Source organism: Microcebus murinus, chromosome 1, assembly GCF_040939455.1.
Source record: "Microcebus murinus isolate Inina chromosome 1, M.murinus_Inina_mat1.0, whole genome shotgun sequence".
Classification (NCBI taxonomy): Eukaryota; Metazoa; Chordata; class Mammalia; order Primates; family Cheirogaleidae; genus Microcebus; species Microcebus murinus.
Genome location: NC_134104.1, coordinates 29468154 through 29486333, shown reverse-complemented (window position 1 = coordinate 29486333; position 18180 = coordinate 29468154). Strand labels below are relative to the sequence as shown.

The following is an 18180-nucleotide window of genomic DNA, read 5'->3' as shown; positions in this document are numbered from 1 at the left end:
TTTCTGTTATATGTAACAGATTGCATTTCTAACTGATACATTCCCTCAAGGTGTCATCCTTACTTACCCTTTTTTTTTTTTCATATTCTTGACCTATTGAAATGAATGTCTTCTCTTTCCCTACCTGAACTGTTTTATTCTACTTCTAAGATATGTTCAACCATAGTCTTTCTTGCTGAGTCCTCCCTTAAATCCCCTATGAGTTATTAATTCTATACCTTTATGGGTTTGCATTGCTATCTGTACCCACATTCATTAGATAACTATTACATGCTAATTATATATTTTTATATAACCTGTGTATCCCCATGCAGACTCCATAGACTCTCAGGTTATATCAGCATTAAGACTTATTTTTCTGTCTCACTTCCCTCCACATTTATAAAGGCAGTTCCTGGAGAGACAAACCACCCATTTCTCAAATACAGTGGGCATTACATGGATGCAAGGATCAAACTCTGTCTCTGAGTATGGTTGCCCCAGCCACAAGGCTCTACTGGTAGCTTTTCCTCTCTGCTGAGCATTAATTGAATCTAATGAGCATCTCATTTGCTCTGTGTGCCACGAAAACTCCCTCTTCCTGAGAGAATAATGTTCTGTTCCAGGTACAGAAATCTAGGGCAGTTGAAAACTGTAAAAGCACCAAAGTGACAAAATTGCATTAAACTCCCAAGTGAAAGCAGCATAGAGTCCACCTTAATCTTTTCAGGCTGCAGCACAAATCCAGTCCCATGGTCAATATGGTAAACAAGAAGCCAGTACAGCTTAGCTACTCCTCCATGTCCTTCTGTTTTTCCTATAACTCAAGCATAAATTTTTCACTCTCTTCCTTTACTGCTACTAAAACATTCACATATTTGGACATCTAATGTAGTGGTCATTGAGCATACATTTCACATATAGGTAGGTTGTGTTTCCCAGGTTGATGTCATCTGGGATACCCTGATATACTTGTTTTCTATCTGCTCTTTTACAAGGTTGTAAGCTCCTCTGGAACGTGAAGCTTTTAGTTTTGTTGAGTTTGCTCATTTGTTTGTTTGTTTTGGTTTCTTCTTGTTTCTATATTTTTGTACAGCACCAGGCAGATAGTGGGTCCTTGACCAATATTTATACTCAATGAAGCTGAGAGAGGCTAAATGATTGTGTCACACACTGTTATTGGTAGAGCTCTACCACTAGTTAGAGCCAGAACCAGAAGATTCTGTGACTTCCAAGACCATACTCATTACTCTTTAATGAGACCTGGAATATTAAGAGCATGCTTTTTTCTTCTCAAAATAAAATATCTCTCTTACTCGATGCCAAATGTAGGACTTATGGTTTGAGAAACAAAGAGGAATTATCGTTTCCTATATATGATTTATATTCTGCCCTATAAACCTAGAATGCCAAGTACCTTTAAAGCCCATAAATAATCCTAAAATTACAGTAAAGACTAGCTCTGTTTCTTATAGACAATTTTACCAGGTCCAAAAAGAATTGGTGGTCTACTGGATGCTTTGAAAAAATAAACTGCAAATAAACCAATATGGATAATATTAGTGCATGTGAAGAAGCATTTCACTTTCATATACCCACATACAAACACCCACCCATATACATCACCTCCCTATAAACATATCTCAGCAAAATCAGTAGAGCAAAGGGAACTAACAGACGCAAAAAGACAGCAATCAATACTCAAGTCGCCCTGGCAACTGGTGGTAGGGAAGAAAGGCTACTGCCAAGTCATTTTGAATGATAACAATAGTCTTCAGTGAGAGTCCTGCAGTAGCATCATTTGCCATCTGGCTTAAACAACAGTGCCAGTGCAGTGCATTATTTTTTTCATGCTTCTTCCCTAAGCCCCAAACCAGGCTTCTGACCTAAACTAACAGATTCAGTTTAAAAAGAAAAAGACAAAACCTACATAGGTTGTATTGTTTTAAAATAGAGGAGAGAGGATTTTTCTTGTCCTTTTGTTATCTCAAATTTTAAAATGTGGTTTGCGTTAGTCAGCTAGGGCTGCCATAACAAAACACCATAGACTGGTGGCTTAAACGACAGAAATTTATTTTCTCGAAGTTCTGGAAGCTAAAGGTCCAGCAGGGTCAGTTTCTGGTAAGGGCCCTCTTTCTGGCTTGCAGACTACTGTCATTTTGCTGTTTCTTCACATGGCCTTTGCTTGGTGTATGCTCATGGAAAGAGAGAGAGATATTTCTTCTTCTTCTAAAGTCATTGATAATATAAAATCAGGACCCTACTCATATGACCTCATTTAACCTTAATTATCTCCTTAAGTCCCTGTCTGTAGAAATAGTAACATTGGGACTTTGACATATGAATTTGGGAGAGACATAATTTAGTCCACAGCCTAAAGTTTATGTCCTCCTTGCATGCAAAATATATGTATTCCAGCCCAATAACCCCTAAAGTCTTAACTCATTTCAGCATCAACTCTGAAGTCTAAACTCCAAAGTCTCATCTAAATATCACCTGACTGTGTGAGAATCAAGATATGATTCACCTAAGGCCAAATTCTTCTCCAGCTGTGAAACTGTGAAATGAAACTATGTATTTCCAAAATCCAATGGTGGGACAGGGTAGGTAGGATGAGAAAGAATAAAGGGGTGATGGATTAAAGCAAATGTAAAACCTAGCAAGATGAATTTCACTAGACCTCCTGGCTTGAGAGTAATCCTTTCTGGTTTGATGTGCTGCCCTCCAGACCCACTGAGACTGCAGAATGGCCCTTAATGTCTATATTTCTACCAAGGTTCTGTTCATGATTATTTATATTTTCTCTATGATGATGGAGGCTTTCTCCCCAACTCCTCTTTTCTTTCTGAGCTTTCACCAGAATCACCTTTCATGTCCTTATTTCTACCTATACTCCCTCTGCAACCATCATGGATTATTCTTTAATAGCATGCACTTCAAAACTCCTCCAGTCCCTACCTGCTACCCAGTTCCAAGACAAAGAGAAAGCCTCAGAAAAAAAACCAACCCTACAGATAGCTTGATCTGGGTCTTGTAGTCTCCAGAACTAGGCGGAAATATATTTCTCTTGTTTAAGCTACCTAGTAGTCTGTGGTACTTTGTTATGACAGTCCTAGTAGAGTGAGGACTTAAATGACTACTAGTATAGGTTGGTGCTTCTAACTTGATTTATACTAAGGGAGTAGCAGTTTGGCCTATCTTTGATTTTGCCCTATGGTTGCATATATCAATTCAGTGAAAAAGACAAATGGTACCTTAATTTATTATGAAAATCATGTTGATATCATGATCTCCCAGAAAACATCTTGAGGACATCTAAGGTACTGGAAAGATACTTTGAAAACCGTTGGGTTATCAATATTATGCACTTTATTTTATTATTTCTTGCCTGGAAGCTAGTAAATCTATCTTTTCTAAAAAATCTAATGATTGAAATAAATCTGGAAAAATCTCAATATATCTATTTCCACTGAAAGTTTTGAGAATGTGTATAAAGCACTATTCTTTGAAAAATAATTAATATCACAAATAAGATTTTTTATTTTACCATATTTCTATTATAAATAAAATAATAATAATTTGAACATAGCTTTGAAACCTGATGATACCTTTCTCTTGAGCAAATTCAATCAGAAGAGGTAGGCAAGATTTGGACAAAATTATTTCATAACTAATTACATTTATTTTGTTTCTAACTTATTCATTGCAGCCACCCTGGAATTATTTACCACTGACAGCTTGTTAAGTTATATTAAGCTTGTATTTTTAAACCAATGCCTTTGGGGTAGATTCTGTTTCTTGCATCCAGAAGGATTAACTGATAAATAAGGGAATAGTCTAATGATAATTTTTTTAAAAAATTATATTTTTTCTTTTAATTTATACCTTCTTTTGAATATGAACCTTAACAATTTGGATAAATAATTAAGAAAAAAAATAGATGCATATCCTCTTAACAAGAAAACCAGAATCAAAGTGTTAATGAGTAAAGCCTGTTGCCTAGTTTTTCCAGATAATTGCTGTTGAGTAGTCATTGTGCTAAGAAAAACCAGTATGCATACTGCACACTCATCAACATCTAAATGGAGATTCTTAAGTTCACTCATTCAACTGACGACTTACTTTTTTCAGAGTATATTGGGTGACTCCCGGTGGGCTCAACAAATTGAAGTACATATTCCACAGCATTAGCTGAGTTGCTTTAGAGATAGGTCTTGTGTGGGAGCACACGCAGAAACCATTTTTAGCTTAAAGGCAATTTCTTTCATTAAACAGAGCACTCAGGCATTTACTAAATGCTTAAAAGGATCCAGATATCTTGTCATAGGAAAATATTGACTCTATCTGCTTCCTAAGTACACGTTGCTTAAGTGGATTGACCACTCCAGGTAAAAAATATTGGTCTACTGTCCACACTTTAACACCACTAATAAAATTGCCTTAGATAAGATAATATTTACTTTGACTTCAATCCTCAGCTTTTATAAAGAGTTTACATTAAAACAATGACCTATTTGAAAAATAGTCCTCTGAATTTTACAAAGCTGTGGTTGAAGATAGTGCTACCAACTTACCTAGAATTTATACAAAGAATCTTCTGGTAAACTTTTATTTACTTGAGATATTAGCAGAATAAATACATTTGTCTCTTTAGAGGAATTTCATATTTACATAGACATAAAGAAATCAAGTGATGTTTTGTAATGTTTTTTCTTCTTAGGTGGGTTTAAGCCCAAAACTCATGCTGTTCAACAACCAAGGGCCTAATAGCTTCCATACATTTTTTCAATGTCCTTTATTTTGTTTTCACCACCAATAAACTTGTTCTCAATAGGTTTAGACTCTAAGTCTCAATAGGTTTAGACTCTAGAGTATTTACTCAAATTAAATGGATGATTTTATAAATAAAGGCACAATGCCATTCAACTTAATATGGTAAAATAATTCAGTGGGTACTAGTATAGTCAAATCAATTCAACATTTAGTCAGCCCCTCAGTTCAATGTTGTGTCAGAAACTGGCAATTGCAAAAGGAGTATGAAAGATGGTGTTTTAGTGCCGTACATTCTTAAATAATCCACCATCTTTATTTAGAAACACTCTTGAACTTCAAGTAGTTAGGAAAATGAATCTACATGTATTCAAGGGGAAAAACATCATTTCTGGTAGCATTAAATTTGAACATGAAAAACTTGAAATCCCTGATGACAAGCTATAACTAGAGAAAGATATCAAATAAAATGTTCAGCAGGTAGAGTTTATGCCTGGGGAGCTAATCTAGCAAATCCATGTTCAAGTGTATGGTGAATATTGTCCCTAAGTCTCATAACCAGTTTATTTTGTCAGCAAATAGCTTTGTGTTCAGTTTGTATGTGTGTGTGCATAAGTGTGTGTATTACAAAATTAAAATTATTGTGCATTTTAAAGCCATGGAGTCATTTTAGAAGAGACATTTACAGAGAATGGATGATTAATTATATTTTGCCATTTCATAATTATCCATACTTACTCTTTTGCTCTAATTATTTTTCATGTTTTTAAGCTTTTCTGTTCTTGACTTTTAATAAGAGATAATCAACAACTCATTAAGGCCTTGGGGAAAGGCAGGGTAGGAGGGAGGAAAGACAAAGTTATGCTTTTAATTCCTTTTTTCCCTACTAAGTTTTTTGCACATCATCATTTTTGTTTTCATTCATCTATTCAGCATGTAGCTTTATTTGTGCTCCTTTTGTGGTTAGTCCTCAGGCGGGTTATTGTTGCAAGATTTATCATCATTGTGTGTATTCTTGATTTTCCCTAATGAAGTTCCCTATCTGATCCCTGGAGTCTGGTTTGGATCTGCATCATCAGATTGCATGTGTGTAGAAAGTCACTCTGACCCGTTTGGTGTTAGGCTCATCATAATTGATTTCATTCTGTTTTTGTATGGCATTTCCCGTTGTTGTTTAAATGAAACTGCATACTTTTTAAGTGGAAACACTTAACACTCTATTATATTTAGTTAGTTTGCAGGTTTAGGCTTCTATACCAGTCTTTATTTTGAGACTTACTATGTGTGTGGTAAGTTTCAATACATAGAATTTGATGTTAGAATTGACTTTTCCCATTGCCAATAGCACAAATACCCTTCGAGGATAAGATATCATGATCTCACCAGAAGAGAAAAAGAAGCATGCAAAGTGGGTATACTAGACTCTCCATCTGTGTTCCTTTAGGCCTTTGATAAGTCTAGATATTATTAATCTATCTCTTTTTAACTCGTTCACCCTTTTCTCCACTGTATCTCCCCACTATATTCCATTGTTGTTTTCTAAACATTGTTACCTTTGACTATTTCATTTATTCTCTACTATGCCGTACTGTCTCATGTATCAGTGCTTTTGCACAGGGAAAGTTTAACCCTCATTTAATTGACTCCTTTGCTTGCACAAAATAGAAACTCTGTAAGGTGTTAGTCAGTCTGGAATGCCTAGCTTGAGTCCTAGAGTCTAAATTAATGCTTACCTTCCTTATCTCATTGTAACACTATATTGTATATTTATCATATCTTAGATTCCACTGAATTAAAAAGAATAGTTTCCATATTAGACCACAGCTTCCTATAGGCTACAGACTCTTTTGTGTCTGATTCCTTCCTTCCAAGTTATCGTTCCATCAATTCTTCCCATTCAAAGCCAGGGTCAATTCTTTTTATCACTGAAATTTCACCTGACCATACCAACCCTTAGTGCTCTCTCCCATCAGTTAACTCTCAGAATTGATTGCTGCAATATTTGCAAACTTTTAATATAATGTTCACTGTGTGACTGATATACTCTAATAAGTTTATAATGAGATCATAAAAAACATAATTGGCTGCTCCCCCCCACTACATTGTGCTAAGCACAATACTATGAACACAATATTTGTTCATTCATTTAAAAACATTTGGTCATTCAAGTAACAGATATACATTTCCCCACATACAATATGATATATGTGATGTATATCATAGAGATACATAAGATCGGCCCTCTGCATTTGTGCATTCTGAATCTGCAGATTCACCCAACAATGGATGAAAACATTTGAAAGAAAAAAACAATAAATAATAAAAATAATACCAATTAAAAATACAGTATTAAAACTATTTACATAGCATTGAAATTGTATTATTATAAGTAATGGAAAGATGATTTAAAATATACAGGAGGATGTGCATAGGTTATATGCAAATACTGCATCATTTTATATAAAGGACATCAGTATCCAATGATTTTGATATTCAAAGGGGTCCTAGAACCAAGCTTCTGTGTAGATACTGATGGACAAATGTATAAGGAGTGTACTTGAGTGCATGTATACATACCCATGAATATAAATGCATACATATAATTTGCCTAGAAAAAATAGAGATTATTTGAAGTACTACTCAGTCTGGGATGCCTGTATTGATGCCCATATTTTTTATTAGGTTCTCCCTTTTCCATACCCCATAAGTATGGATAATTTCCAATACCCATCCCATCTTGGATTCTAATGTTTGAAAATTATATATATATATATATATGTATATATATATATATATGTCTGTGTGTGTGTTTACATGTGAGAGAGTGTTATATATATGTGAGTATCTACTAATACATTTACTGGCTACTTCATATATTTTAAGTATTATAAGTTTTTTAATTTGGAATATTATTAGAACAAATCCAAAATATATTTCTACTTGAGCTTCAGTGATAAGAATTCTAATCATCATCATGGATTTTAACTTTTAAAATAACTATTTAAATAATTTTAGTAGGAATTAGTAGGCATTGGAAATTTAACACACATATTTCTTTAAAAGTTAAAATCCATTATGATGATTAGGACTCTTATTACTGAAGCTCAAGTATGTATATGGGGAGTTGTGTTATACATTTTAAGTATAGTTGTATAGTTGTTAAGTATAGTTGTATACTTAAAATGTCATGAAAATGCCTGAAAAAATTAGTATTGCCAACACTGATGAAAATAGGGTCTTAATTCTTTGTGGATAATTACTTGCACAAGAAATGCTTGCACATTTATTGAAAATGTTTTAATCCCTTTTCTTAAGTTGAATACTTATTATTTTTATGCCTCCAATTTGCCTTTTCCATCTTTTTTGTTAGAACAATCATTACCCATCTGCAACTGTTCTCAAATCACCTCTGTTGGGGCATTTAAATTTATTGATTGCATCAATCTACCATAGCTCAAAATTAACCAAGTAAATTTAAATTCTTACTTTCCACATTCTACTTTAATTTCCCTCATAACAGTATTATCTTATTTTGTATTCATAGCCAGTAAAAGTTCATGAAATTATTATCCTTCTTTTTCTCTTTTGTAGTTTTATATTTAGCCATTTCAGAGTATGTGAATTTTCATCATTACTCATTAGCTATATTAGCTATATTTCAAATTCCACTGGTACTTAGCTTTATATTAATATTATCTTACTGAGAAATTATAAGCCTACTCTTCCTACATTTTGTGATACTCACTATTATTTTCAGCAAAGCTTCACTTGAAGTAGAAGCTCGTAATAATCAGATAGTAGTCTTAAAAAAATAAATATTTAGTCTTTTCTGCAAGTTGGGAACTATGGTGGGGGGGGAGACAGTGGGTGTATTTTCACATTTTGATTTAGCTTAATGATTTCAAGAGTTGACAGTACACAAAAAGAATTGTGGAAAAGTAAAACAATATGATGCAATCTTACCTGTTGCTAGAGTCTGAGCACTGATCTCAATTAAGGTCTTGAAACATAGTTTAATGACTTAATTTCTCATTGTACATTTCTTCCATCATCTTCAGAAAATACCTGAGATTCAAATGTTTCTTTCTCGTAACTTAATATTGATTTTTTAGAAACCCCAGCAAGGTATGACATGCAAACCCTTTGGGGACACTAGCATTGAATCTTGGAGCAGAATGAGGAGTTTCTAGGGGAGTATTTCTCAAAGTGTATTTTACATAGTACTAGTACTAGTCTCTTAAGATACCCTAGGACAAAGTTTTGTCTTTAACCACGTATATTATGTTGCATCATTGTATTATATTAATGTGACCTCATTTGTAATTATTTTAATACTATTTTATTCTCATATTATTAATATAAATTAAATGGGACTATACAATGTATTAATTTGCCATGTGTTTTAAAAATATTTTTAAATGAATGTTTCAGAATTTAATAATTTTATTTTTTCTTTTTCTCTTCTACTCTTCCTCTGATTAATATTTTAAAGAACATAGAAACTACTTATCTTTATTTGGGGATAAAATCTGATCTGATAATTGTACTTGGCAGTGAAAAAGAATAAAATATTTATGAAGTGCTATAAAATAGGACATTTTCTTTTTTACTCAGTCCCTGAAATAATTTTGCAACATCCAATATAAAAACATCCAACATAAATTTACAATTAGCTATTCTGAAGTAATTAAGAAATATTATCTACTTTCTTCCAATTGTCATATTAACATGTACTTTTAAAGGTAATATTAAGTAATTGTGTAGATAAGATGCTTGTGTTTTATCTATCTAAAGGTCTTTATTGTTGGGGGAAGGTAAGAGATCTGGAAAGTAGGGTTAATGGAGAGGGGTCTATAATTTCAAATGCTTGTTATATTCTTCATCAGTGTCTTTTAGTCACTGCTAGAAGTTGACACCAATTCCTATTTAGTACTGGTCAACCATAACCAAATGAGAAATTGTGGTCACAAAATATGAATGTAGAGTTCTAAAAGTAACAGAATGGTCTGTTTTGGGTCTATCTACAGGCAAGTTTGTTTTACATAAATGGCTTTTTTACAAATTTGAAATGTGAATATATTTTATTTTTTTTTCCCAGTGAGTACACAATACACAATTCTTTGACAATACTATTGACCAATCTTATGCCAATTTCTTTGCTGATCTACGAACATCAAATGAAACACATTAAGATTTTTGGACGCTGTTTGGTGACTTAAACAAACTACAGTTTAAAAAAATCCATCTATAAAACAAAGTATAAAAAGTCTACCACGGCCACAGAATCCCTTTTCTTGCAACACTTTAAAGTCACAATATATGCTTTTGAAATTATGAGACTAAAAAAAAATAGTAAATTGAATGTTGTTTTAAAAAATGTATGGTGTTTCATTTGAAGTACACATCATTGAGAAGCAAAACAAAAGTAACTTCACCTCTAAGATAATGTGGAAAGACATGTTGCTTTACACCAAGTTTTGTCATGTATATTCCATGAACAATATACAGAAGTAGATGAACAAATTAGTGAATGTTAAGGTTCTGCATATCTTTAATACCAGTGCACAATCACTTTCTGGTGGTGAAGATAAACCACAATTTAGAGCTCGTTGGTATTGTTATAATTATATTGTCAATGGAAAATTACATAAATTTATTGAATAGAAATTGGGAGGTGTTCCACCAAAGCACATACAAACTTTCCAGTCAAATTCCATTGAAAATAAAATCCCAGAATTAAACTGTGACATAGAACACCATTAAATCGCTTTTGCTACTCTAAGCAAGTAAACTTGCAATGGTTTTACTCCCCTTGATTATATGGTATTTTACATGTTGGTTTCTGTACTCTCCCTTCAACTGGATTAAACTCCTGTGACAAAATCAATTGTTTTCACACTCCTGTACTATCTAACCTTACTTTAAAAATCACATGGTAAATATTTGGACAAGGAATAGGGCAACTCCACCTGCATATACTGGCATACCTGAGTTTAGACACTGATACATCTATATTCCCAAAGGAGATTTTGCCTGTTATGAATGGACCTGTGCTTGTGTTAGGCATTACTGCATAGCAGCACTGCCTATGAGTGCTAGACAAGATTATATTCTCTTCCACTTAGATTTCCTTTCAATGGCTTATGCAGGCCTCTGTTTAGATGCAGAAGAGTGAGCTCAATGACTTTCTAATCCCATTAATTTATAAAATGCTAAACTATGGTGGCTTTTATACATGTTTATATTCTTCTGCTGACATTCTGACATATTGATTAGCAGCTTTTTATATGTAGCAAGTTGATGAAGGTTTTTGATTTTTGATAGTGTTTCTAAAGTCATTTGTATAGCCAGAGCATGTTATCTTGCCCTCTGTTAATTTGAGGGTGGTATTTTGGGTGCAGGATTTGACCACTCAATTTATTTAAAACTGGATTTAACAGGCAACATGGACTATTCATTCTATAAGAACATTCCAAGTGACCAAAAGGTCTGCTTAGACATAATCTAACATAGCAATATCAATCAGGAAGGTGGGATACCACGTCCCACATTATTCCTAAGGTTCTCTGCATACAAATACTTCATTTTTAAAGTCTTGGTTTATTTATCATCTATACCTACCAGTTACTGGGGGTCAAAGGCTATGTGTAATATGTGTAATGAGCCAAAGTTTTAGCTAAATTGGGTGATAGAGGAGCTAAAGAGAGAATACAAATGAATAAAACCTCTTCAAAATTTGTTAGCCTTTAAATAGAAAGAGGTGAAGTAGGGAACTGTGTAAATAAAAATTTAAATTCATCACACCTTAGAGTTGTGAATCAGTATGTATTCATACTTTGCAGAAACTTTTCACTTTCCCAGCTTCTTTTCCCCAGAGAAACCAAACTGCATTAAAATTCAGGCACTGATGGTAGAAAGTTGATAAAGGGTTTAAAAAGTATGTCTCAGAATTCTTGTTCTCTTCAGTGTCGAAACAAACTACATGGCACCAAGAAGTCGTTGGAGCCCATAAAGAACATTACATTCTATACTTGCCTGTCCTGATGCAGTCTCAGGGAATAAAATAGATGGAAACATTTAATTATGTCATCCTTTGCTGTAACAACATGACATAAATTGGTGACTGAGCCAATAATTCATGGAGTATGAATTGTCATTCAAAGGGGTCCCATATTTTAGAGCTGATCCTGATTATGACACTGAATATTTTTAGAAGTGCCAACTATTGAATACATTATAGGAAAACTATGAGAAAGTATAGACAGAAATATAATTTAAGATTGTGTAGGAAGCACATGGGAAAATGTCACAAGTGGGAATTTCAGGAAGGTACTTTTCTACTTGACTGACTATACATGTACAGTAGCTAACATATATTTCAAAGTCACATTTATTTTGAGCATACATGACTGATGTTCAGGAACTTCTTGTTCTCAAAGTCGTGAAAACAAATGAGGCAGGACACTGTTATTAATGTCCACTTACAAGGTTTGGTTTTATTTAAAAAGTGTATAAACATGCATTTTTCTCCTTTTTAATTTTTCTTTTCAATTTACTCATTCAAAATGGGTCAAACCTATTTTAGCTGGTAGCCAATTTCTGAGAATGTACCATAAAATATTTATCCCAATAAATCTACTTACTGTGAACTGAACATACTCTGAGCACTGCTTTTTAAGCACTTACAATTTGGCTATATATCTGGTGGCATCAACTTCACTTCTTAATCAAGTAAAACACAAAATTGTATATAGACTGCATTTTTTAAAAAGTAATGAATTTAAGTGATGCAGCTCTATCCTCTAGTGTGTACTGTACATGTATTAGAAAGATGAAACAAGATATTGCAATAGAGTTTATATTTGGAATCAGCCAGAGTATGCCCTAACAAAAATTGCTTCTTTAACTATTTGCTAGATATTCTAGAGTTCATTTTGTTAGTTTCCTTGGGGAACTTCATATTATATTCTGACTTAATGAATCAGAGTGAATAATTATGATAATTCAGAAAATGCTTCTTTAAAAATTGTAATATAAATACAGCTCTTGTGAAACACTTTAATTTCCTTTTGCTTCTTGCAATTCTCAGATGGATCAATTACAATGACAGATAAAGTTGATTCTAAATAAAACTTTAATTTCTTTTTTTAGCAAGTTTAGTTCAACTTTGCTACCTGTGTATTTTAACGCATATTCAGTCTTAAGACTTAAGCTTCCTTCTTTTGACCCCTGTTTTTGTCTATAGTAAAAGCCACCTCTTTTTTTTTTTGACTCAGTCCCTGATGTTCAAAGAAGACTTTGCCAACACCATTGTTCCTTTGCATCTTCCTATTTCTACACCCCAACTGAAAACCATCTAACATTATTGGTTACAACCAGCATTATCCAACCTAGCTTACAGTACAGAAACTCCCTTCACATTCAGTCTTTTTCTTCATGTCATGAGGAGTAGAGATTTGTGCTTATCACCAAATAAAATTGCAGTGCAAAATTTAAACATAAAAGTTACACAATTAAAAGTTAATATATGGCACCACAGCCTATTAATTCACATATAGTACAACAGACCAATAAGAACAGACAATAATATGAACAGAGCTAAAAAGAGTGAGCTTGCATAGCAATGCAAAAGAAATTATATACAGAGGAAAATCCTTTTCTTCCTGGAGGGCGAATTTTGTTTTCTTTCCTTTTTATATACTCCTGACAAGAAAGAGTTAAGGTGGGTGGTGTACTTAAGAGAAGAACACAAGTAAAATATCTGTGGGATATGTGTGGCTGTGTGTCTTTACATTGCATTTACAGTTCTTTTAATAGTACATAAATAAAGAAATTGTTCATTGCACTGTTTAGTGTCATCACTTCCATGAGTTTGGACCTGATGGTCCTTCAGAGCAGCTTTGTATGTCTCCTCTCAGTTACTCTAAAAAAAGATAAAAAAAAAAAATCAGAAATACAGTTGACATTTAAATTATTTAGTGTTCTTTTATCCTAATCAGCATAACAAAAGCAAAGCAACAAGGTAATGAGTGAAAATAAGGTCATCAGAAAGACTTTGCGAGTTTGTGAATTTAAGTAATTTTACTTGGAGATGAACAGAAAAAAAAAAAAAAAACCACTATAGAATTTGGAAATTTAAATCCAAGTAGACTTATTTTTGTACCCCTTGTGAGTTTGTGAGTCTATCAGTTTTTCAAAATAAATGTTAAAGAAAAATCCAGGTAGCTATCAATCAAATGACAATTATAAATAAATCTTAATAATAATTAGATTAACAAAAGCCAACAATGATGACAACTGACATCAACAAAGAACTTTACAGTTTTGAAATTATTTTTCTTTTCATCATTTCATGGAATCCTCCAGTCTGTAATATGTAGATGATGGTAATGCTACTTCTTAGATGAGCAAATAGAGAGATTAGGAAGGTAGTTTACTTTCTCATGTCCCATAACCAGTTAAGTAGTTGAGAATATTAGAATCCAGGGCTATTTTCCCAGAAATGCTTTTTTAACAGAATTTGAAGAAGCAATTGAAAATATTCAGCAAATAATCTGAACAATTAAAAACTAAACTGGTAACTTTCCTGATGAAATTAGCACAAGGAGCACAATGTTTTTTATTGTGACATTAACTTTCTCTACTACCTAGTATTTTTATATTTAGAAAATAGATTGGTTATACTAACAACCTATTCCAGTTCTTTATTAATAAATATATACCTATTTATAAGATGTTATTCTAATAAAAATATTTCAAATTAACTAAAAATCAAAGATAATATCTTCAAAGTTAACTATCCAGATTTAAAAATTAAATAAATGAAGAGCAACTAGAGAATGAGTCATTCCTTAGGTGGTTCTTTAAAACTACAGAAAGGTTAATATGTTTGCCTTTTGTTATTGTGCTCTGTTAAAAAGGCACAGAAAAACTACAAAGTGGGCCATATTTAATTTAATGATATTTAAGTATTAAGACTAATTGCCTAAATTAAAATAATTTTTCTATAGCTTATATCAAAGTTGAAATAGCAGAAATGTTTGTTTCATGGACTGTTATAAATAAATAGCCATGTTATGAGCAAACTTGTTCAAAATTATAATTGATTTTTTTTCTCATAGTAGAGCAAGCTTTCTATTATTCTGAAATTTAATATGGCAATGTTATTAGCTCAATATTCTTTCTGAATTACAATAGCCTTTTAAATGACCTAAAGCACTTACATAATTCACCTGTAAACTGTCCTTGACTATTTGAGCCCATATATCCTATGTCAAGAAGGTCGCTGGCATTGCGCTGGTGGCCTCCCCTTAATACCTCAGCTTTCCTAGGTCCAGTGGATCCTTTAGAAGAAGCTGTTCCTGATGAGCTGTGGCCGCCTGGAGATGGGAAACTGGGCTTGCTATAGGGCACCAAGGCCTCCTCTGAAAAAGAAAAAAACAGCAAAGGGCTAAGTTAAACAGAAACATGGGGCAAAACACAAACTTAACTCTTAGATATTAAACTCAGAATGGGCTATTTTATCATTTGATTCTTTAGTGAAATTAAAATTAAGAGGTTTAATAAGGCCTAGATATTAAAGGAATTTCCATGTGCAAACAACATTTCCTATAATAGGAACTGAAGCAGGATTAAATTAAAAGAGATCTTGGGATAAGTATACAATGTTATACATTACTTGCAAAAGTTAAATTCATTATAAAAGAGAGCTGCATACAATGAACCATAGTTTGCTTAACAAAAGCATATCTGAGCATAATTTCTCATTTCAATGAGGCTCCAATTTAATTTTCCCATTAAGATTGAAGGAACATGTTTTTTGTTTTAGTTGACATTATGGCAACATTTTCTCAATTGATTTAGATAAAGAACTATATATTAGTTAATTAAATAAGTTAATTCAATTCTTAAATTTCTGTTGTTTCTTGGGATGGAAATACATTACTTGAAAGGCTTGTATTTCCTTAAAGGAAAAAAAGAAACTAGCACATTTTAATAAATAAGGTGCTAGTATTCTTTTAATGTATAGTCTGTCTACAAGTAACTCAAGATGTGTATTACTAAATAATTACTTAATACTTTAAAACTTTCTTTCTTTCTTTCTTTATTCTCCTGGCTCTATCTCTTCCTTTCCACCCTAGCCCCTCTGTTTTTCCCTTTCTTTCCAGGTATGGGCTAACATTGAATAATGCTGACTAAATTTACTATTTCTCTCTTTAGATTGTCTTTAATGATAAGGATCATATGGTTTTTCTCTAACAGACTGAACAGTGTAAACTTCCTAACCTTTCAACTATGTCTAGATATTGAAATTGTCATCTTTTGGCCCTTGTACAAATTACATTTTCCAAAAACTTGAGCACCAAGTTGTGACAAAATGCAATTATAAAAAATGCATGAGGATAGGATATACCTAGAAAAGAGTAACTCTAAGTGAATAAATGAATAAGAAAAATTTTAAAAAGTTGTATGTATGTATCTGCATGTGTTTTAATACTCAATGAATCCTAATGTGTGATGTCCTAGAAAATGCATTTCTATAAAAGACCCCCAACCCCGAAAAAAAAATCCAACCACAAATCACTAAATTTATTTTGTGACATTTTCAGGAAGCTTAATTTATAAACAAGAGCATTTCCCATTCAAGAGTTAACAATCAACCAAATTTAATCAGTTGGTGAAAGTGAAAACTCAGCTTAACCTCATCTAATGTGAGGATTCTGTGATTAGGCAATTATTTATAACTTTGTAATTTCAATTAATTCATCTATTTGACTGGTGTGAGTTCTTTCAAATGACTGGTTACCTCAGTCAAAATGAACAAACTAGTTAAACTGACATCAGAGATAAAATTTAGTGGTCTTAAAAGTATTCAATATAAACATTAAAATGAAAAAACCAAATTGTCTCTTGATTTTTTATAGATGAAACTTGTAGGTCTCGTGGGCTTATAGATACCTTATGAGAGGAAAATTTCCTTCAATTTGGAAAACAAAAAATTTAACTAAAGAACTAACAACGTTTTAAATAAAAATCATAAAAACATTAAAGAAAAAGACTCCATGGAGAGGTTAATTTAAAGAATAATCGCCACTGGAATAAGCCTTAAGGCATGTGTTGGTGAGCTCTGCTAAGGAATTCTACCTTCAATTAGTAATTTAAGGCAAAAGTATTTCAGATGCTCTTAAACAGCTGCCATTTCTAAAATACCTGGTAGAAAAAAAAATGGTAACAGTCCACACTTTCTTGGGACTATGCAGAACACACCTGATCCGACACCTTGTTTGTGTGGGGTTTTCCGTATATCTTCTTGGCGTTCTGTGGAGTTTATCCATTCCTGGGTTTGTCGCTGCCACTCTAGGGAGGTTCTAGCTGGACAATCCAATGAGCTCTTTGTGTCTTCTAAGTTGGATGCATGTTGTCTCTCTAGAGAGTTTCCTTTTCTCTCTGCTGAGTTTTCCACGTTACCAGCATGCTGGCTCGGGCCTATTTGCTGCCTTAAACCCTGACCTGGTGGGGGATCTGGTGGTGGTGGAAGATCTAAAAATTTTGAATAATGTTTAGAATGGACTAATATTTAATGAAAAATACAGGTTTTAGTTCAAGTTGAAGAAAACCTTTGCCCTCATTCAGGTATCACCCATGCAAAATAAATTTGGGGAAAATAAAAGTCAATTATTTATTTCCAAAATACATATTACTGATATCCCTGCTATCTTTTGGCCACAGCATCATTAATATAAAATTGACGGGTTTTCTTCAACTGTTAAACTTGTAAAGTGTTTTCCATTTGTACAATGAGGCTATTATTCAAGGTGTAAAGGGCAGTTCGTAGTTTATATTCAATCCATTGTCCAACCCTCCCTCCCTAAAGTAGAAATACCATGACACAAAATAAGATCACTAGAAATTCTAGAAGCTGTGCTAACAAAAGGCCCCATGTAGAACAAAAACTCTTCTGTCAATCTCCATAGGAAATGTCACCCTCGGGAAATTAAGAACTATATGCTGTATCATACGCAACATATGACTGCCTTTACCCATGTATGTGGCACATTTAGCAACAGTCAACGGGTTAAGCTAACATTTATTAAATGCAATTAACATTCTGCCTGACAACCAATTCTGGCTGTTCGTTTCATGAGTTAGCTAATGAGTTACAACTAATATATTATAATCTTCCAATGTATTAATTTTAATAAGCAATAACCAATGTTCAGAGTACAGATTGAATATGCTTTATGGTGCTATATTAAATGCATCATGGAAATTTGAGGTGTAGTAGAATAGATTATTTTTCAGAAAAGCTTTTTTAAAAATATCGGATATGAAAAAAATCAGAAGTTCAAGTATGAATTATTCATTTTCCTTTTACTAACTCTTCAGATCATGATACATTTATATGTTTAATGTTTTAAATTGTGAAATCAG

At 32.9% G+C, this 18180-nt stretch overlaps 1 protein-coding gene across 16 annotated transcripts in view; it reads right to left on the bottom strand.

The window, feature by feature from the left end:
• Window positions 1-9828: 9828 nt before the first annotated feature.
• ROBO2 (roundabout guidance receptor 2) overlaps window positions 9829-18180 on the bottom strand; it is a 1246890-nt gene continuing 1238538 nt past the window's right edge. For 7 of the 16 annotated variants that reach the window (XM_076000825.1, XM_076000834.1, XM_076000833.1 and 4 more), the window contains 3 exons: window positions 17017-17289; window positions 14973-15173; window positions 9829-13672 (listed from right to left, as the gene is read on the bottom strand). In XM_076000825.1, the coding sequence (XP_075856940.1) occupies window positions 13671-13672; window positions 14973-15173; window positions 17017-17289 (476 nt within the window). In that variant the 3' untranslated portion in view covers window positions 9829-13670. The remainder of the gene's footprint in view (window positions 13673-14972; window positions 15174-17016; window positions 17290-18180) is intronic. The other 9 variants (XM_076000836.1, XM_076000852.1, XM_076000851.1 and 6 more) reach the window with 4 other exon arrangements.